Here is a 21,608-nt window from a genome sequence, read left to right on the forward strand (position 1 = left end):
CAAGAACTGTTAACAGAGCCGAACAGCATGAAGATACTTTGCTTGCAGTATTTTGTAACAATGGTTCTCGATTCCCACCCCTAGGAAGAAATGATTAGTGCACCTTCTAGCAACATCTCATTGCCCTGTTACACTGAATGCAGTGCATGTTCAAGGCATGGCATGATGGCCTCTGATCCATCTGTCCAGTCCCTTCAAGATGGCAATGGGCTCTCAGGTGCTGCACTGGGAGTGGTGGAGTGTCAGCCTGGTGCAAGAATTACACTCACCCACTATACCTGCCCTATCAGAGAAGTGGCCGCGGTCCAAGAGTCAAACTCACCTTAGATTTAGCAGAGTCACTGGTTGGTGAATCTGTGGAGTAAAAAAATGATACATGGTTAGTAGTTTGCACATGTCCTTCTACTGATCTAAAAACTGATATAGAGACAGTAGGTGATAAGCAGAGAAACATATGCATGAAGAAAGGGTGTGCATGACAACAAGAGCATGGCAAACAACAGGAGAGAGAAATCATGGGGAATATGGATCCAATGCAGACGTGCATGCAAACGAACGAGTGAGTGCTGTTTTATCATAACACTCACATACAGATTCACCAGTAGGGGGCAATCTTTCACGTGTAAGACCATCCAGCAAACACAGACAATATGGTAACATGAATCTGGTACAAAATGAATTTTTGTGGTTGCAGATGAGATCAGTTGGACTTGATGAACCTTTTTATGAAGGACTAAATTTGCCTAATAGGATGCATGGAGAGTGACACAAAACCACAGAGTACACACAATGATAAGGGTCTTGCAGGCAGTGTCATTGAGTGACATTTATATTATATGACCTCTATTGAAATCTGTAACCATCTGATTCTGACATACTAGGATCCTTAGAAGCAGACATATAGAACCTATAATTGTAAGAGGAAACCAGAGAAAAAAATAATTCTCTATAAATCTTAAGTAGAATACAGGTATAATTTTAAGTAATCAGGATAATACTGGGTTCCATACAAGTTAAAGCCATCTGTGACATTCTGTCAGTTGCAACAGAAAATAATTTTGACTTGTCTCTCAGTAAAAACACATAAAAAACTGTTAACATTAAAATATACACAAATATACTTCAATCAGAAAATAATGTGGCTATATACAGTATGCAACCTAAAGTTTGTCTGTATATAACAGCAGCCCCACTAATAACAGGACCACGTAGACAACTTTAAAACTCAAATAACACATTTTTATGAAGTAGATTTAATGTAAGAGCTTCAACAAAAATAAAGTTTCACATATCTTTAAACACCTCTAAAGACTTGAGTTCTAAGTACATTTTTTCCAAACAAGTCAAAATTATTTTCTGCATGTCACAGATGCTGTCCACACAGCTTATCTTTTTTTATCCTGGATGTTCCTTTTAGTGAATTTAGTGTTTTCTAATGGTAACTGGAAATTTTGCATTTAAACAGTTAATTCTGCAACCCTTTCTGCTCTAAGCTCAAGTACAATGTGTAAAATTCAGAAATGGATGTTTAATGACAGTGCTGAGACTGGTCTGATGTGTTCTGTCATGACTACAGTGAAGACGAGACACTTGAGACATGAACCAAGCTCAGAAGTGACAGGGGTCAGAGAGGGGCTAGCTACATAAAAAAGATGACACTATGGGAAGACAGAATGGCAGCAAGGAAAAGTTAAACAACCAATTCACTGCTGTCTTTGCTCCCATTTCATTTTCCATGGCAAAGACTACACATTTTGGAGGCTTATTTCTTCTGTGTCGAGCCGAGCCCCCCTGCACACCCCTTGGTGGTGACGAATGGTATGACCGCGTGATATTCAGAGCCGAGTATCATTACCATGCTGTCTCTCTGTTTGGCCAGCGTTCAGAGAGAAAGAGAGAGGGGCGAGAGACAGCGAAGAGCCTTTGAGACAGCAGCACTGCTCTACGCCAGGTAAACTCACAAACCACACCCCACAGAACCCAACACTTCTGCTGCGCTTTCCCATTGCACTTTTTGTTCTTTTTCGTTCTCTCCATGTCATAAAATACGAGGGTGTCTGCAGACTAGACAGCTACACTTCGGGCAACAGTCCTCCCTCTTCCTACAGTTCCAGCTGCCCATCACGGACACTATTGAGTCCATCAGTGACATCAAGGTGTGACAGACTCCGCCCACTTGTCCTGTGTCAAGATCATTATGTGTGAATGCTGGGAAAGCCTTTAGGACACGCGACAGAGGGGCACTAGGGACAGAGGGATCAGAGATTGACCAGCGTGTTCTGCGTTTTGGCTTTAGCTATTAGTTTGTTCTCTCTTGGAGAAAGAACACAACGTGTTAGTGCAGCAGTTGGCAGAATTACAGGGACGAACCAGTGGAGTTTGAACGCATAGAGAAAGAGACACACTAAGTAGGTGAATCTCAAAGAAACGGTTGTATTTCACCCCAAAATCCAAAAAAAAAAAAAATTTGCTTAGAGTAAATGAAGCCCAAATGTTTCACTTTTTTATTATTTTGTTTGTTCTCTCTCAATCTTTCTCAATGTTGATTAAAACAGCTTTTTTAATATAATTTTTTTGTACTGCAGTAATGAAAATATGAGGGAGGAAATATTCCTGTTTATGAAAATACACAAATCTAAAGAAGTCTTCACTTTTCTCACTTTTCTACTTTTCTTCACTTTTTTTTATTATTTTTTATTAGTATTTTTTTGGGGGTGAAATATGAACCGGCTATGCCTTTGACAGGTTTTGTGAGATCCACACAAACATGACAAATAAGCAAAACAGAAATTGGATAAAGACAGAAAGTTGCCAAAATCAACATACTTGAAATTAAACCAGTTAAAGAATGCAAAGTGAAAATCAAAACCAAATAATTCAAGGTCACACCAAGCGAGCTACTGCAGGCAAAAATGTATAACACCTTGCCTACCAAACTCACACAGGCTTTGTAATTAAGCCATAGCACAGTTTTTGTTTAAAAACACAAGTTGCTTCTGTTCACAGAAAAGCAAAGCATTTTTCAGCCATATTAAAAAAAAGTTTTTGTTTTAGTTCATGTGTGCTCTAGATATAATTATTATTTGCAGAAGGTGTAAAAGGTGAACCCGTGTCAGAGAGGGTCCAACTAAGGGCACATGTTACCTGACACTTCCCCTGGAGAGGTGCCCGTCCGGCCGATATTGGTCAGCAGGTGGTCAATGTTAGGCACAGGCTGAGACTCAACAGCACTCTCCTCCTGGACCGTTGTCTGAGTGACATACAGAAAAACAAATCAATGAAGAGTTGGGGCGAGAAACTAGGTTTTTAGTGGATGCAAAATTCACCTCCACAATACAAGAGCACATCCACAGTTATGGGGTGTGTTCAAATCCCTGCCTACCTTAGCAAACACATCTAGAAATTACATCATTTTCTGAAAAAAAAAAAAAAAAATGAATGAAGAAACCAGCTGTACTAATACACACCGTAGGCTCCTTTTCACCCTCCTCAGTGAAGAACCAGTCGTACTGCAAGAGAACACCAGACTGCATTCAGAATTATTTCACCATTGCTCAAATACCTGACACATTTGAGAGAGCTGTTTTCTTTCTACATGAGAAGATTAAAGAACTTACATGCTGAATGAGTGTTTCAACAATCTTGTACTGGTCTGGCATATGTGTCACCATGTGAGTCATATTGTCTTCAGATGTTCTCACCAACGTTGGGCCAAACACAATGGCCAGATTCCGCGGCTCCATCTGACACAATGACAAATGAGCAAGATGAGACATTTCTCCCACATATATATAAATACAAAGGGAGTGTTCATAAAGGAAACAAGAGACCAATGCACCACTTGTTGCCGTTCTGTTTACTTTATTCATTCCTGTTCCTGTTCTTATTGTGTACAAATCATCAGTGCACATTATTATACAGTAACTTGCTCTGCTTTAGGAGGACGTCAACCAAGCCCTTCCCTCCAACCACATATGGCCATTCATCAATTTTTTTATTGATAAAATCAAGTCCCACCACTCTTGAATATCTCATTTCACTCAGAAAATAACAACTACAATGAGCTGCAAACTTTATTTCATGTTTACAAAATAAATAAATATCTGAATCACTGAAAATCTGGAAAAAAGCTTGAAATCAAAGCTCTGCATTATGTGTTCTGTTCACTTCTGTTGCACGGAAGCGCACATTCTGTGTGTACATCCCTGTGGGCTATCAGAAATGTTTTACCTTGTTCTTTTCCGAGTTTTCAGCCACAGTTTTGAGATGGGCGGAGAGGAACTTCAGTGTTTCGTAATGATGATCAGGCAACTCATGAAGCTGGAAAATTAGAGGTTTATTTAGAGTTGCCATAACAGTAAAATTATTACCACTATAAACAAATGGTAATTAGGTCAACTTACCAGTCTTTTGAGCACTTTGAGTCTCTCTATAGGATCCTCTATTCTGTTGGCATCAATAAAGTCTGCATACTTCTCTATAGAGGCCAGATCATGAAGGAAAATGATTTCAGCTGTCAGGTGTTGAAAATACGTGGCTATTTCACTCACAGCCACTAGATGGCAAACTACACAACTAATGTTGAGGAAGTGCAAAATACATAAATAAAATATGGGTCATAAAGAGCCTCAAGCAAGGGAATTCCAACAAGGACTTTTACCGTTAGTGAAGAGAGGTTCAGGAAGTTTTCTGAAGAAGGATTTGAGTAAACTGCTGATCACATTCAAGTCCTTCCATTTCTGTCCAGAACACAGAATTTATTTTGAAAAAAGACAAAAAAGGACCTCCAGCAAGAAGCAGAGAATATGTTACAAACACATGAACTACAGTAGATGCTACACTCACATCATCCTGAATATCGATGTCGCCCATGCCCTTGTTATTGAGCTCTTCCTGCATGATGGAGATGGCGGAATTATTTCCTGGCACTCTGTAAATGCCAGTGTATTCCAGTCCCCGTTCTTCCACCAGCTTACAGCACACTTCAACTATCAGAGGAACAAACTAAAACACACAAAGAACGGTCACATGCCTGCAAGCCAATCTAAACCTTTAAAATGCCACACCATATGAATGTGTTGTTTACATAGACAAATATGACTCCAAAATCAGCAGTATGAAAAACATAACAGGTTCCAATATAATATATCCCACAGACTTAACAATTACTCTTTAAACATTATTAAACACATACAGCTAAAAATATCACTACTGTAGAGAGCTCACTCCCTTCTGAAAAAGAAGTGTGCTCAGTTGTGCTAAATGTGCACCTGTAGTTTAAAAGAAAAAAACTGATAAATTCAGATAAATGCATTTATTATAAAGTTAAACTATAATACATATTAATTTACAGTGTCCAAAAATATTATTTTCAGTTAGCACTTAAGTATATTACACTTTTAAAATGTACTATACTCCTTTATCACAAAGGACAGCTTTAGGATGTCACTGAAATGAGCAATGCCAAGTGAAACAGCGAGAGAAAAAGATAATGTTCTTTGTGGTCTTACTCTGTTGGTCTGAGCTGGAGGACAGTCATCTAGTCTTACTCCAAATGTGATTCCATGAGATGATTTCTTCTCAAATGGCTTTCTCATCAGTCCAGGGATGCCCTTCCGCCATGTGCCCTTATCCTTGGGTGGGCTGGTTTCGTCTATTCATAGACAACCATAATAAGAATTTGTCACAGAGACCCTAGTCTCAAAAATAGTGAGCTATATATCTTCTAAGACAGCACCTTACCCAAAATAAACTCACAAGTGATTGATTATGCACTAATCAACAGCACTAATGAAATGACTTGTGACTCACTTACAGTTGATTACAGTTTAATGTTAGTATGTTGCTAAGCAAAATACTTTTGGCACAAAAGTACTTAACATACACAAGCACTGTAATGATACTTTAAAGTACTAAATAAAATACAACGAGCAAGTGCCCTTGATGCTGTTACCTTTATGCATGGCTTTCCTGTCGTGGTCCTTGTTTGGTGAGTGAGGGCTTGTGGCTTTATTCTCCCCTTTACCACCCAGTAACGTCTGCCTGATGCTCAGGGACTGTCGGGACGCCCTGGGTGAGGTTTCTGTCTTACTGATTGGTGGACTGCAACACACAGAAACCAAGTCAAGATCTAGAAGAAGCAAGAGACTACAAAATATGATAAGGACCCTTCCCTGTTTCCTGCTTACCTCATTAGAATGTTGTACTCCTTTATTTTCCGGTTGATGAGGTCTGTGCTAGTTACAGTTGCATTCTACAGAAGGAAGAAGGAAAGAGAGAAAAAAATATCACCACACAAAAGCTGGTGTCAGATGAGTGGGTGAAATATAAGAGTGGAATCCCCAAACACACCAGAGGGCTTGTGGATAACCCCGCGTTAAAAGAAGACAGACGATGACGTGCTATAGTGAAGATGCCATGGTTTTTCTGAAAAGTTACTATTTATTTTCAAAAAAGCCCTGGGTTAAGTTCAGCTATTGTAAGAAGGTTCTCTTTCCATGATTCATGAGGAAGTCCCAAACATTCTCCATATCTATATCAGGCACTAGACCTGGATAGACTTACCCCATGATTCAAAGATGAAATGTGGTTTCTGTACCACTTACGTCACTAAACGAAACTGCAAAAATAATGATTGTTTCATTTTTAAAAACAGGTTTCCCATCTGCCATTGGTCTGCCAAACAGACTGTTCCACCATAAAACCCATGGCAATGGCTGAGCCGATGTTAAGTCAAATTAATTTATATATCGCTTTTCACAACACACGCTGCTTCAAAGCAGCTTTATAGAAAGTCATATTGTTATGTTTATAATGCCTTAGTGCGTTACCAGAGAGCAAGTTTTAGGGCTGTGCGATGTGACAATATAAAACTATGATACAAGTGATCCTCAAAAGTAATTAAGGACATAGATAATGTTAAGTTTTTTTATACTCAAAATGCATCAATGAAGATATAATCAGTTGTCTTAAGTGTGTGTGAATGGGAATCACGGCTTCACCACAATGTCCGAACTGTCCTGAGCACTTGGATGGACCAACTGAGATTGTAGAGAGAGTGTCAATGGTCCATTTGAGAGATAGGTGGCAGTAATGCACTTATAAGTCTGCAATCCGCCGTAAAGCAAGAAGAAGAAGATGACACGTCACGTGCCAGCTGTTGAGAAGATCACGCTCAGGACAGTTCGGACATTTTGGTAAATCAGAGGTAAAAAACAATGTAAATACTGTTCAGTTTCTTGCACAGACCGATCGTTTCGTGTCTTTACACATAGATGTATCGTCACGAGGCACAGGGTTTAATTTGGTTTTGTTTGTGTATGTTTTTTGACTCTCAAAGCCATGATTCCCATTCACTTCCATTATATGACTGACAGACTACAATGGAGTTAAACATCTTTGTTTGTGTTCTACTGAAGACACAAAGTAACTTACATCTTAGACGCCCTGGGGGTAAGCAGATTATACATAAACTTTTCATTTTTGGGTGACCTGTCCCTTTAATGGCAGGTAATTCTCCTTTATTTGTATGTAAGAACAGAAATTGTATTTGGATAAAAAAAAAAAAGAGTATTTATGATTACTGATCAGTCACCTCTTCATCCAAATTGCTGTTCTCTTGAATGACTCGGATCCAGGACAGCATTTCCTCACGATCTTCCGCCTGGAACAGGTATTCACAGTCTGATGTTGTCAGCCGAAGGACGTTCTTCCGCTTTGTGTCGCTGTAGGAGATGTCAATCAGACAGGCTTTGATGCTGATTGGCAGAGGCTCTTCTTCAATCTGGGAGTTGGCGTTGGTTTGTCCGTCCCTCTTGTCCTTGTATAGGTAGAGGCAGTGGCCACGAAGCACAGCATAGATCTGCTTCCATGACCGCATGCCACTGCTAACACGCTGTAGAAAAGCCAACCGAATTATGAAAATATGATTAAATGAGCCATGTTTGAAATTAAAATAGCAAATATACACAAGTCGCTTGGCAACCGCAGATGGCCTCCATTTTTTAGTTTTGATGAAAAACAACAGTCTGATGGTACACTATATTGCTTATTGTAAGTAAAACTCATCCCATAAAATATAGTTGAAATATATAGTAGTTTCTTGCAAGAAGAAGTGTATTGTGATTATTATTAAAATGAATAACAATTATTATATAAGCTTCTATTATTTTACACCCTAAACCAAAAAATCGCTAAATTCCATAGTCTTATTGTTTCAGTGTACCACATATTGTACATGTGTTTTAAATTTTTACTACACTTGAGTGGTTTAAAATATGACAAGATCTCTGTCACTTCTTTGACCAACAATAAATGTTTCTGAAAGCCTGCCAGCCGTTCTCATTCATTCAGAGGTTTTTTGCCTTGTTGCAACATGTTTACAATATGACAATGACTCCTACAGCATAACAGACCACCATGCTCTGAAAACACCTTCATTCAGTACTGGGACCCGGAACTAGAGAAAACATGAATGTGAATTTTGGTGTTTAGTGGTGTTGTACCTTTCCCTTATCTGAGTTGAGCTGCCGGAAATGAAGTGGACCCTCCTTTGTGGCATCAGTGAAGACATCTGAAGTAGAGTCCTCAGAAGATCTGTCAACAGCCTGAAACACACCAAACATGGATCAGCCAGGATTCACTCTTTCTGAAAACTGCCATTGAAAACCCTATGAGATACTTTATCAGTTCAGTAGCTGGAAGACAAATGAGTTCAAAAGTCCGTAATCAAATTGAACAAGAAGTCAGATTATTACATTTAATTACAAGCAATGCTAAAAGACAGAAAATCTGCTCTGAATAAAGCATTCATTTTAATTAGGTGTGTCAATCAATTACAATTTTTAATCAAATTAAACGTTGATTCATGAATCAAATTAATAACAAATATCAATATTTACTGCTGAATGAAAATAATGAAAATAAAGATAATAAAGAAATAATAAAGCTGATTCTGCACATATGATCATATTGATACTCCAAAACAGTAAATGGCAGTACTGCACTTTAATGCTGGTTGCCACCCATCATAAAAAAAGAAGAAATACAAAGACAACGCAATGTGCAACTGCAGTACTACTGCCACACAAAATCACGTTGGATCATCATCACAATCATTTTAAGTGCCATTCACCAAAAAGAGAAAAAAACAATTTTTATTGTGAACTTGGATACAGGTCAGGGTGCACAATTAATCAAAATTATCATTAAGTCGACAGAATTTATCTAAGGTGTGAACTAATAATAATTGTCATGTATTATCTTTATTACAGCAGTCTCATTTACCTTTCTAAGGCCCTTGAATCCATGCGTGTGTTTAATCGACCGCCTGTACAGACACAGTAAACAGAGAGGTCATACAGTGCAAGAGGCAGCAATAGAAGAGGACTGACTCTTCAACCTTGTGGTCACTGTACAGGTAGCTTATGACTTGACATGTCCTGACTGTAAACTTACCCTCTCTCTTCTTCTCTGTAGTTATCCAAGCCCTCATCGAAGGATCTGGAACGCTCTGATTTAGCTCCAGAATCTGATTCCAGAATTGTGAGTCGTAAAGAATCTAGGTCGAAGATATGGGAGAACTCATGGTTAAAAACAAAAGCACATTTTTGATGTTACTGAGATATTGTATGTGTTGGCAGAAATGTTCTTTACCCTGGTCGTGGGACAGTTGTCGGCGTATTACAGGAGAAGGGGAAGTTGGACTGGGTGGGATGGTGGTGATGATAGGTGTGCTGGAAATCACGGCAGATGCAGGAATGTGTGTGGTGTCATGGTCGTTACTGGAGCTTGATGGCTCGTCTGATGACAACAGATATGAGACACTCATAAGATTGTCTTTGTTCTATGTGGATTTATGCAGTGCAATAGAGACAACAGAATCAGACGGTCTGGAGGAAACATGCTTACTCATAAAGTTAGGAAGAAGTGAGCAATCATTATACTGATAAGCCTCCCACACCTTTTCATACAAAGACAAGACAAACACTAGGGCAGAAGATTGCATCACTGGGTAAAATATTACATTTTTAACCACAGGATTTCTCATAGTGATTTCTCTCCCTGCAGTCTCCATATACGTAATACACTAATGAACTTTAGGCAGTAAGGCATAATATTTACAATACTATAACTTGACTTTAAACTTCATGCATGTTAATTCATCAGTTTGAAAGCCTAGATATTTAAAACCCAGCACTGTCGACTGGTTCTGCATCACAAAAAAAAAAAAAAAAAAAAAAAAAAAACACCTTTCCAACATTAAACATGGTCTATTAAATACAGTCTACCAAACCCAACACAGTCTACCATAGTTAAATATAAACCACACCATAACAAAATAAATAAAAGTTTATCAAATAGAACAGTCTATAAAACCAATCACAAAACATCCTATGAAACCAAACCCAAACCTAGGTATAGTAAATTAACTTCAAAACACAGTCTATCAAACAAAACACATTCCACCAAATCAAACACAAAGAGATGATCATTTTCAGAGTGACTGGCATCTCAGGAACTAATCCAAAAAAGAGCAATCTTTAATCTAGTTTCCACTGGCATGTTCCATTACTTTGTCATATCACATTTCTGCCCTCTTGTTTGTTTGAGGTTTCTGAGCTTAGGATGAACTGGAGGGAGTGTGAAAATGTCAGGGAAAGGCAGTGCAAGTTGCTTCCTCAGTCCCGTTGCCTTGGGTGGAATGTGTCAATATGTCACATTATCTGTGCCCCTGTGGACTATTTTGTCATGTCCTATAACTGTACTAGTGTACATTACAGTTTGGAGATGCTCCCAGGCACTCCATGAACCCATGTGCTCCATGAACACTCTTGAGCTACAACACTGTCTAGCTGCATGCATATCAAATCTGGTGGAGTATGGAAATTGTTTCTTAAAAAGCACAACCATTTGTAATGGCCTATCACAAATGTAAATGTCTATGTGTAGGACATACCTAGTTCATCTCTACGTATGCCTGTAATGGCTAGCGATTGGCCAATATTGTGAGGAAGACTGATGACTAGAAAGACACAAAACTTATTCTTTTAAAGCCCCTTTCTCACACACAGACATTAACAGAACTCAGATTACTCATTATTCCTCTCTGCTCAACTTTGTTTACATTGGGTTGAGCTGTTCATCCTGCTGTTATTATTATTATCATCTCTAAAGCTCTCTATGCAAAGCCTGGGCCATTAAGGATGGAGGAACAGTGTGGCCTTTTATATGAGTTATCTGAGCAATAAAAAGCAAATTCATCAAGTCCTGACCTAGTGTGGCAGCACAGTGGAGTAGACAATGACTTCCTTGTTTTAAAAGTCGTGGGATAAAGTTCAGATGTTTAGTTTACTATGGATAATATAAAACATACATAAAACAATATCCTCTCAGCTGCTTAATGTGATAAATAGGGATTAAAAAGGAACACATTCTGACAACTGCTTTGGTAAACACACAAGCTACAATAAATAATAATCAAACAATCAAACAGCCAAAATATATGCAGTTTGCATATGCAAATGCATTTTGAATATGTCAAAGTCAATACATATATATATATATATATATATATATATATATATATATATATATATATATATATAAATAAATACACACACAAAATAGACTTTTCTGAATTTGGATTGCTTTTATCCAAAGAGACTTGTACAATGTGTACATTTTATCAGTTTACACATTTTCTCTGAATCAAACCCATGACCTTAATGTTGCAAGTGCCACTTTAGCTACAGGACAAAAGCATTTAAAACTAAGGTAAAAAACAACATATATGCTATATATTTGTATGTGTATATTTATATATATGTATATATATATATATATTTATGTATATATATATATATATGTTTTTTTTGTTAGATAGATAGATAGATATAGATAGATAGATAGATAGATAGATAGATAGATAGATAGATAGATAGATAGATAGATATACTAGCAACGTGGGATTTGGAACTTTCTTGGTTAGGATTCCACCGTGACTGGGAAACAGTGTGGTCAAACCTTGGCCTTACTTCTAAAAACCTTAGTCATGTACTTATTCATTTTAAGACTATTCATCGGTTTCTACTACACACCTTTCAAGCGATACCGCATGAAACTTTTACCCAACCCATACTGCACCTTCTGTAACACTGACGCCTCTGGTACATTTCTACATATGTTTTGGGACTGTCCAATGATTCAACCATTCTGGAAGTATGTGATTGTTATGTTACATGATCTTACAGGTCTTTATCTGGATCTGGACCCATGTCTACTATTATTGAATGATGATTCAAAGTACCAATTTTCTTTAGGTGACAAAAGAGTGTTGATGGCAGGGTTCACAGCTGCAAAAAAAGCTATTTTACAGCAGTGGATAACCCCAGATACAAATCTGAAACAATTTTGGATCGTCTCTTTTCATTATATAGTTTGCCTTGAGTGTACAACTGCAATGATCAATAAGGCAAAGACAACCACTGTGAACACCTGGATGAATATAGCCTCTGCCCTTAAAGAGCTTCTTTGAACATGCTACATTTAATGTGAGTTTGCTGCCAGTGTTTAAGTGTGTTGTGTTCTGTGTGCATGTGTGTTCTTTATTTTTATTTTACTTTATTTTAATGTTATTTATATTCTCATCCGTATGCTCTTTTTGTATGATGTGTTTATTGATGGAAAATAAAAAATCATAATCACAAAAAAGATAGATAGATGATAGATAGATAGATAGATAGATAGATATATGCCTGTTAACTTTATCAAAACTCATCTCCCTTTAGTGTCGACTGAACAGTTGCTAAAGCAACAACATCCATAGTTATCTAGCTGAAAAAGTCTCTTACCAATGAAGGGTATGGAGTCCAGTGAGTCATCAAGGTTGCTTGAGAAGGAGGTTTTACACTGGTCTCCTAGCTTCCTCATGTGCATTTCTCGTCGGGTATTGTTGGGCAGCCAGCATGTGTTGGAGTCTCTAGGTGGTTCAACCCCACTCTCCAGCTCGTTCACTGCCATAATGTACGAAGGGTGGCGGATAGGTTGAGATCCAGACTTCTTTTCCCTCCGAACCACAACTACAGTGGCATCTTGGCCCTCAATACCCTCCACCTGTTGCTGAGGAACTGTTCCGTTACTGGTTAATATGGGCTTGGATCCACCCTGCTTTGTTCTATGGGGTTTAGAGGTGGCAGAACAAGAAGAAGAGCGACCTCCACGAGCTACCTCTTTGACATGCTCCTGAAGGCTGTCAGCCCGCCCCCTGGGCTGCAACTGCTTTGCATTGTGGGGCATGTGGTTGGCAGTGAGAGGTGTTCTTTGGTCTTTGACTAAGCCTGTGCTGGAGCTACCACTGATGTGACCTTGTATTGAGGCCAGGGCAGAAGCTATATAAGAAGCAGCAGCAGTAGAAGGGTCTGAGACATAATTTTTCGCAGATAGCAGTGAGGGTCTATTTATGGAAGGTGCAGAGGTATTACCCAGGCTTTCAGCTCTGGAAGTGAGCAAACAATCTGTACCTCTACTACAGAGAGGGGTGATGGGCAACCCTGGGTAACTACCCCCTCGTCTGTCTGCATTAAATACCCCCTGTGTTCTGTGAGGCACCATGCGTAAGGAAGAAGACTGTCTACTTGCTCTTGCCTTGTCCCCTCTGTGCACGAGTAGCCACTCATCTGTCTCAGTTCTGCAGCATGCCTGTCTGTCCAAAATGGATGGGGCATTCTCATTCTGTCTGCTCAGGTAGCCGCAAGAATACGCTCTGGGTTTCGGAATACCTATGGGGGCCGATGGGAGGGCATCCTGGGAAGCACTACGAGGCCAATTCTGTGCTAGAGAAGCCCGATCGGCACCACCAAGCCTCTCCTGAGAGGCACTACGCAGCGGCAGCACACTGGATACCTGATAACTCCGATCATGTGAGGCGCTCCTCCGTCTCAGCTGTGATCCAGAAAAGCCCCGTGAGGGCGTAGCTGTTCTTGATGCACTCTTCTGCTTGCTGTATTCATCTGTACTGGATGGGGATGCAGCTCGCAGACTGTCCAGGCGCTCTTGAATAGTCCGGGAGCCGTACATGTAAAGCCGTTTGTTGTCAGTGTACTCCTTGTATGTGGTGTAGTTCCTCCAGTCTATGTTCTGGGGGGGAGAGCAGGGGGAGGGGGTGGCAGGTGGAGGGGAGGGTGTGTTAGGGGTGGGAGAGGTGGCTGAGGGGAAGGTTTCTGCTGTTGTGGTTAGGTTATATCTGTGGGATGATAAAGGCTTTGTGTCTATGCAAGTCTGTGCAGTTCTGGGGGTAAGGTTGGAGAATCCAGTGGACTCTGCAGTTCTGTTGGGTTTGTGTTGTGATTGTGCTGCCCCAGTTGGAGATGAAGTGACATGGTCCCTGGACCTGTTAAAGCTTGGGTCTGTTGAAACCACATACTGGTTCTCCTCCTTCCTGTGGCTGGGACCAGCCCAGGCCACATGTGTAACTCGGTCTGTAGATTCAGGTGATGCTACCATTGTCCTAACATTCTCATTAAAAACACGCACAACAGTTTGGGTGTTGGGGACCAGCGGAGTTTGGGATACGGTAGGGGGAGATACAGGGATATCAATGTGGCAACCTATGTCAGGCTTGTAGCAATTATTTAATTCTTGTCTGGTTCCACAAGAAGGCTCAGCAGAGCGTGAAGGCTCTAACACCTGTACCATGGCCAAGGCATTGGGCTCTGTCCGTGGGTAACATATTGGGGGTGGCTCAGGGATGTTCTGGGCATTTCCGCTATATGCCTCGTTTCCTTTGAGGTATGCATCTTGAGAATAGGCCTAAAAAGAAGGGAGGTTTTATTAAATATGATGAAAGAATGAATGAATGATACTAATTGCACTAAACAAACACTAGAATGCCAAATATGTTCATTACTAATATGGTTAATGTTGTATCAAACATCAAAAATGTTACTTCTATACTACTTCAGAAATAAAATACTTGTGGCGGAGGTTTGACAACATTTTTAGTTTAAAAGGATTCCAGGGAAAGTTGAAGGGGGAAAGGTCAAGTAGCCAGACTCAAATGTATTTAACCTCATGGAGAGATTATGTATCAGAAGCTTACCTACCTTTAGCTGAGGAGAGAGAGCAGTGCGCAGACAAGAGGAAAAAGCGAGAGGAGGGTAGTCTTTCACAGACGCTAGTGGCTGCTCTGTTATCATCTTATGAAGTCAACAGCCAAGTAATATCCTTAAGGTCTAAATACCATATTCTGAAATCACTCCTATTTACAATGAACTCTCTTAATCCAGGTTAATATATAAAGTTATTTATGTCCCAGGAGTCTCAGCACAGAGCGCAGCATAGAGCACAGGCATTAATGTGAGTGTAGACTTGATAGCTGGACTTTTGACTCTACACCTGAGGTGTCAAGTTACACTAGCAGGCATGTCCCTCCCTCTCTCACTCTTTCTCTGTCTGTCTGCTCCACCCCTTCTATGAAAATAAAGATGACTCAGAAGGCGACAAATAAGGTGTAACCTCATGGCAATGGAATAAATTAGAGGCAAAATGTATTTTGTGATTGGATAAGCAAATACATAAGCCTGTACACAAGCCTGTAATTCTTAATATAGGTAAAGACTGTATTTTAATAGACATTACAGGTATAAGGGGAGAAGTAATACGCATGCACTTTCATGCAAAGGCAAACAAACTTAACCACAAAAGGACAAAAATACATAACAGAAGAGAGGGAGCAGGTGACAGGTTTAGCTCCTTCTTACCAGAGCAGTGATATCCCTGGAGAACTGCAGTTAGATTGACAGCGGGAAAACAGAGGAAGAAAGAACAGGAAAAAAGAGCAATGGTGAGGGAAGATGACAAGAGCTCTACAGGTACACCAGAAGCAATCAGCCCCTACTCCAGACAGTGCTGCTAGAGCTGACATTATCGAGTCACCGACTGACTTTGCAAAAACCAAACAAAAACACGTAGAGAGTCCAAAAGCATTCACTGCGCGATGAAGCCTGTTAGAATACAGTTTGAATTCCCTTATAATTCAAGCAATCAATGAAAAAAATACCCATGTTTGAGTTTTTACATTCATTGACTGAAAGTGGTGTGACGTGGCCAAGTATGGTGACCCATACTCGGAATTAGTGCTCTGCATTTATCGCATCTAAAGTGCACACACACAGCAGTGAACACACACACACTGTGAACACACACCCGGAGGAGTGGGCAGCCATTTTTGCTGTGGCACCCGGGAAGCCCTTGGGGGTTCGGTGCCTTGCTCAAGGGCACCTCAGTCGTGGTATTGAATGTTGGAGAGAGCTGTACATTCACTCCCACCACGACAATCCCTGCCAGTATGGGCCTCGAACCCGCAACCTTTGGGTTATGATTCCAAATCTCTAACCATTAGGCCACAACTTCCCCAAGCAATGTACTTCTTTGAATATCAGCACATGTGCACGAGCACAAATGTGCTATTAATTTTATACAACAGTGCATAGCAACACAGTGTTTCGTTCCTTGAATGAATCAGATTGTGAACGAATCGAGTGAGCCAGTGATTCAATAGTCCATTCAGATGGACTCACTTGTTTCTAATTGAATCAGCCGTTTTAAACGAATCATTTGATTTGAATGATTCAATAAATCATTTATTAAAACATAGACTTGCTGCCATCTACTGGCGCTTTTATTGTCACCATTATTTATCCATGACAGGCCTAAACCAGACAAGGTGCCAGCACTACCAGCACAAAAACAAATTCAGCGAAATATTTACAAAAATTCCTCCATTTCAGGCACCAGAAGGAAAAAAGCTTATAAATAATAGTTCATTTAATAATTTTCATTTTCATTTCATTAAATAAAATCCCTTTTAAAAATTACACGAATTTTGTAATCATTATGTAAAATTAGTTACAGGAATTTCTCATACAAAACAAGCTGTGAAAATACAAGTAGAACAAATTGTCTGATATGTTTGACAAAGAACCCGTTATCTTGCAATGTGGATTTAAAACGTAACCAACGCAATGCAAAGAAAAAAAGATCAGAGAATGAATTTGACCTACAAATTAGTTAAGCAAATGGATGGACATACTGTACTTTTAAATCTATGCCTGCCTAAAAAGGTTTTTTACCTTTCATTATTGTTTGTCCTTTACCTGTTTGTTTCAAGATGCTGCAGTGTTTCACAGTCAAAACATGCGCTTTGCAAAGTGCTGCTGTTTTGCATGCTGTACTCGTTGCCCTTCCCATTACATATCTTCTTCTTAAGCACACATGGTAATATAATCCTTATATCTGCCCCTACTCTGTCTACATCTATTCTTTATACATAACTAACTACTAATGTTTGTCATCAGCATTGTCATAAAGCAATGTTAGATCATGGTTTTTGCCCTAAATTTAATACCCTGTTTTACATTTTACATACAGGTTATGTGTAAAAGGGACTCACAGTCATAATCCTTATAAAGAACTTATGCTGCTTTTTACAAAGGTTTTTTTTTTTTTTTTGCTTCACAGATAAGGCAATCCTGGAACGCATAGCAATAAGGTCAATAAAAAAATTCCAGTTGTGTAGCAATGTCCTGACTTTTAGAAATTGAACGTTTAGTTACTTTAGCTGTCATGTAAAACAAAGACTTTAGATGAAACAGAATTTCTATAGCTGAGTGCTTCAGCAGTGGGTTGGTCTAATACACACTCTCCGTGTTTTGATTTCAGCAATTCACCTTGGCTTAATGCAAACAGTTTTTAATATTGATGGGTACAACAGCATGCAAGCAACAGACACTGAGCAGTTCACAACATTCGGTCTACCCGAGGGAAGACAAAAAGAAAAGCCATCTCTGACTACATCGAAAAATGCTCACAACTGCGCAGGAGTTCTATTCATAATTTAAATAAGCAAATCTGCAAAAATCCTCAGCAAAAATCTACACTTCTAAGTTGAAACATAATTGAATATCTAAAAAAAAGTCACCTGGTTTTAAAACACACTGATTGTTTAAAATGTCTAAAATAAAACGAGTCAAAAAAAATGTTTGCAGTGACAATACAGTATGTTCTTAATCTCTGTCCTGATTACTTTTTTTAAATTCACATTACCTAAAAGCAATAGAAATAATACATCAAAGAGTAAAATAAATAAATAAATGTTTGTGTAATATAGAATCAGAGACTGATATCATATCAGAGGTGTCATAGAGAGCTTGTTTTCATAGAGAACCACTTTCTGTTAGCTGAAATAACAAGCATGAGTGCCATTCCTATGTAAGTCTTAAATTCAGGGATGGACTGTCAAGTCAGAAAGTGCCCGAGGGCTCCATAGTGGAGTTTCAGTTTATGTGGCTGGCATGTAACAGCCTGAGATTTGGAGCTCCATCTGGAATGTGCTCAGATATGGGGGTGGCATTATGCCCCTAGTTCTGAGGAAAACATCATTATAGTTGAATTTAAAATAAGCACAAACACAAACACACACAGGCGCCATCACGCTTCTCTGCTCTGCTGGATCACTGAACTCTGGCTGAGAGAGCATCTTCACACACAAACTGGTCTGCTCTCCTTCCCACAATTATTTTTACTTGAGTAATTTCACTTTCAATGAAATGTCAAAAGTCTTTTGATCATGACACACACACGCACACACGCACATATACCACTCATTGAGCATTGAATACCTTAACATACGTAACTGTCCAAAACATTGAAAACAAGTGGGCAGATGAGGGAACTTTCTCAAATACGAATTCAGTTTAATAAAAGGTTTCCACGGGGCATTAAAAACCATTAAAAGTCATTAAATGGATTTTGTTAAAAGTTATTGAATTAGATTTTGCTAAAAGTCATATTTATTTATACAAGCATTAAATAATTTTAGATGTTTTGGAAGAAAAATATTACCACTTTATTTTGAATAAATCATCTTCATAATTAATAACTATTTCATTTGCTGTCGCAAAATATGTACATTGGTGTGATACACATGCAAAACCAGTTTGGTAATCTCCGGTCGATGCGAAATTGCCGTAACACCGGATGTTTAGACAGCGGTCTGATTTTATTGCAATCATAAATTACGATAGGTAATGATGAATAATTTATTGACAGTAACAGTCACACCAGTCGAGGCTTGCGCAGCCAGTCTGTGTAAAAGAGAGATTCTTGTGGAGAAATCAAAACAAATGAGCGCAACAGCACAGACAAAGAAACTCACAGAACAAACATACTATGATAAAAAAATTGAGTTGTTATATTTGTAACATATGATGTAGCCTAGTTAAGCATCATGAGGCGACCAAGAGAGTGCAGATTTGACATTGATATTTATTCACTCTATAAACGAGTAATAATCATTCACTAATCTCCGAGCAGCACACATCGGTGTTTCGTTACTGAATGACTCAGCATTTTTAAATTGATCATTTGAGTCAATGATTCAGTGATCCGTTCATAAAGACAGGCACTTCCTTGATTCTTGAATGAATCAGCATCTGAATGAATCTCTTGAACTAATGACTCAAACGCTCACTCATTAACATAGTGAGCACAGTGCTGCCACCTACTGGTGTTTTACTCATATTTTAAAGTAGGCCTATCAATAAATTTTTTTTCCAACTTTTCATATTTGTAGGCTATATTAAGATGATTTAAAACGCTAAGCTTATAACATTAATCATGCAATTGTAATTTTGCAATGTAAATTCATTAATGAAATTTAAGAATTTTAATATGAAAGATAACACAAACATTTTATAGGATTAGGAAAAAAGTTCCCATTCTTTAATTGGAAAGCAATTTAAGAAGGCAGATATCACAAATGTGCTAATTTCTAAGATCTGACATAGCAGTATCAGTTTAAATAATGTCGATTTTCTTACATATCCAAGACTATCATCATTGCATCATCAAATTGAATGGTTAATTTAAAACATACAACCGGTCAAAGTTTGAGATCATTTTTAAAGATTGCTTTTGAAAGAAATCTCTTATGCTCACAAAGGCTGCGTTTAAAAAAAAAAAAAAACAGTACTATTGTGAAATATTATTTCAATTTATAATAACAGTTTTTTTTATGTGAATACATTTTAAAATATAATTTATTCCTGTGATTCAATTTGAATTTTCAGCATCATTACTCCAGTCTTCAGTGAAATCACTCTAATATGCTTCATATATATATATATATATATATATATATATATATATATATATATATATATATATATATATATATTTTTTTTTTTTTTTTTTTTTTTTTTTTTTTGGGAACCTTAATGTATTACCATTCAAAATACAATTAAAAACAGTTTTTTTTAAAATACTTTTATTCACCAAGGAAAAATTTGACAGATTACAAGTGACAGTAAAGACATTTATAATGTTACAAAATATTTTTTTTTTTAAATTTTGATGTTTCTATTCAACAAAGTATCCTGAGAAATAAAATGTATCATGATTTCCACCAAAATATGAAGCAGAAAAAAAAATGCATTCAATATTGATAAGAACCAATATTAATGATTGAGCGCCAATAACCATAACAGAACAGCAAATCAACATACTGTACAAGAAAGATTTCTGAAGGATCATGTGACACCGAAAGATGCTAAAATTTTAACGATGCTGAAAATTTAGCTTTGATCACAGCAATCAATTAGATTTTAAAATGTATTCACATAGAAAAGTTTTTTTTTTTTTTTTTTATCAAAATAATTTTTCTCAATATTACTATTACCGCAGCCTTGGTGAGCAGAAGAGACTTGTTTCAAATATTACAAATCTTTGGCCAGGGACCAAGAGTTCTCCTAAAAAGCAGTAAAATTTGTTAGCTAAGAATTTTCTCTTAAAACTAATTCACAAAGCTGCTGAGACAAACTTTTTCTAAGGGATAGAGAGAAGTCTTAAGCTAAGAGAAAGGGCGGGGTTGACCTCATTGCTATGGGTGATGTCAGCATATTTACAAACTGTGCACACAGTGATTGGCTGATAGGGGAGGGGTCTCTATAAGTGCTATGGGTGATGTCAGCATATTTACAAACTGTGCATTAGCGGTAAATGTATTCACCTGATATAAATATTGTAGAGTGTCATGTTATGTTGCCATATTCAGAAAAAAATGCACATTCAAATAAAGATTTTAAAATGCAGGCTCAGTGTCACCAATTTTTATGTTTTCATATTCAGAAAAAAATGCACATTCAGATAAAGATTTTAAAATGCAGGCTCAGTGTCACCAAGTGGATATGCCATATAAAAAGCACCTTCAATTAAACAGGAGAATTAAACAAGTACAATTGTGAATACATCCAGTAATTGTGAGCCTCTTACATTAGTGGATATGCATATAAACAGCCCTTCAATTGATATTGATTATTGCCCAACTTGTTAATGAAAACAACAGTCATAATACCCTCATGATTAAGACGACACCTTTTTAAAAGCTCATTATCGTCAAATGTTTCTGTTTCGGCAACAGCCAATTTAGGATAATTTGTGACTTGGTCTTAGTGAATTAGGAGTCCTCTTCACCACTCCTAACGTTTCACAGATTTAGGAGCTAGTTTTAGCACTTAAATGCTTTGTGAAATACTCTTGTAGGAGCAAAAATG

At 38.1% G+C, this 21,608-nt stretch overlaps 1 protein-coding gene across 7 annotated transcripts in view; it reads right to left on the reverse strand.

Annotated features, from left to right (window-relative positions):
- LOC109049676 (rho GTPase-activating protein 21-like) overlaps positions 1-21,608 on the reverse strand; it is a 102,034-nt gene that overhangs the window by 4,033 nt on the left and 76,393 nt on the right. For 5 of the 7 annotated variants that reach the window (XM_042714121.1, XM_042714120.1, XM_042714118.1 and 2 more), the window contains 18 exons: positions 15,759-15,782; positions 12,852-14,808; positions 9,655-9,801; positions 9,457-9,559; positions 9,286-9,328; positions 8,505-8,606; positions 7,595-7,894; positions 6,189-6,253; positions 5,954-6,102; positions 5,511-5,653; positions 4,846-5,004; positions 4,661-4,739; positions 4,404-4,477; positions 4,231-4,320; positions 3,618-3,743; positions 3,468-3,509; positions 3,145-3,250; positions 323-354 (listed from right to left, as the gene is read on the reverse strand). In XM_042714121.1, the coding sequence (XP_042570055.1) occupies positions 323-354; positions 3,145-3,250; positions 3,468-3,509; positions 3,618-3,743; positions 4,231-4,320; positions 4,404-4,477; positions 4,661-4,739; positions 4,846-5,004; positions 5,511-5,653; positions 5,954-6,102; positions 6,189-6,253; positions 7,595-7,894; positions 8,505-8,606; positions 9,286-9,328; positions 9,457-9,559; positions 9,655-9,801; positions 12,852-14,808; positions 15,759-15,782 (3,741 nt within the window). Of the gene's footprint in view, positions 1-322; positions 355-3,144; positions 3,251-3,467; positions 3,510-3,617; positions 3,744-4,230; positions 4,321-4,403; positions 4,478-4,660; positions 4,740-4,845; positions 5,005-5,510; positions 5,654-5,953; positions 6,103-6,188; positions 6,254-7,594; positions 7,895-8,504; positions 8,607-9,285; positions 9,329-9,456; positions 9,560-9,654; positions 9,802-12,851; positions 14,809-15,101; positions 15,694-15,758; positions 15,783-21,608 lie in introns of those variants that run through there. The other 2 variants (XM_042714122.1, XM_042714117.1) reach the window with 2 other exon arrangements.

The sequence above is a fragment of the Cyprinus carpio genome, chromosome A24 (genome assembly GCF_018340385.1).
Source record: "Cyprinus carpio isolate SPL01 chromosome A24, ASM1834038v1, whole genome shotgun sequence".
Classification (NCBI taxonomy): Eukaryota; Metazoa; Chordata; class Actinopteri; order Cypriniformes; family Cyprinidae; genus Cyprinus; species Cyprinus carpio.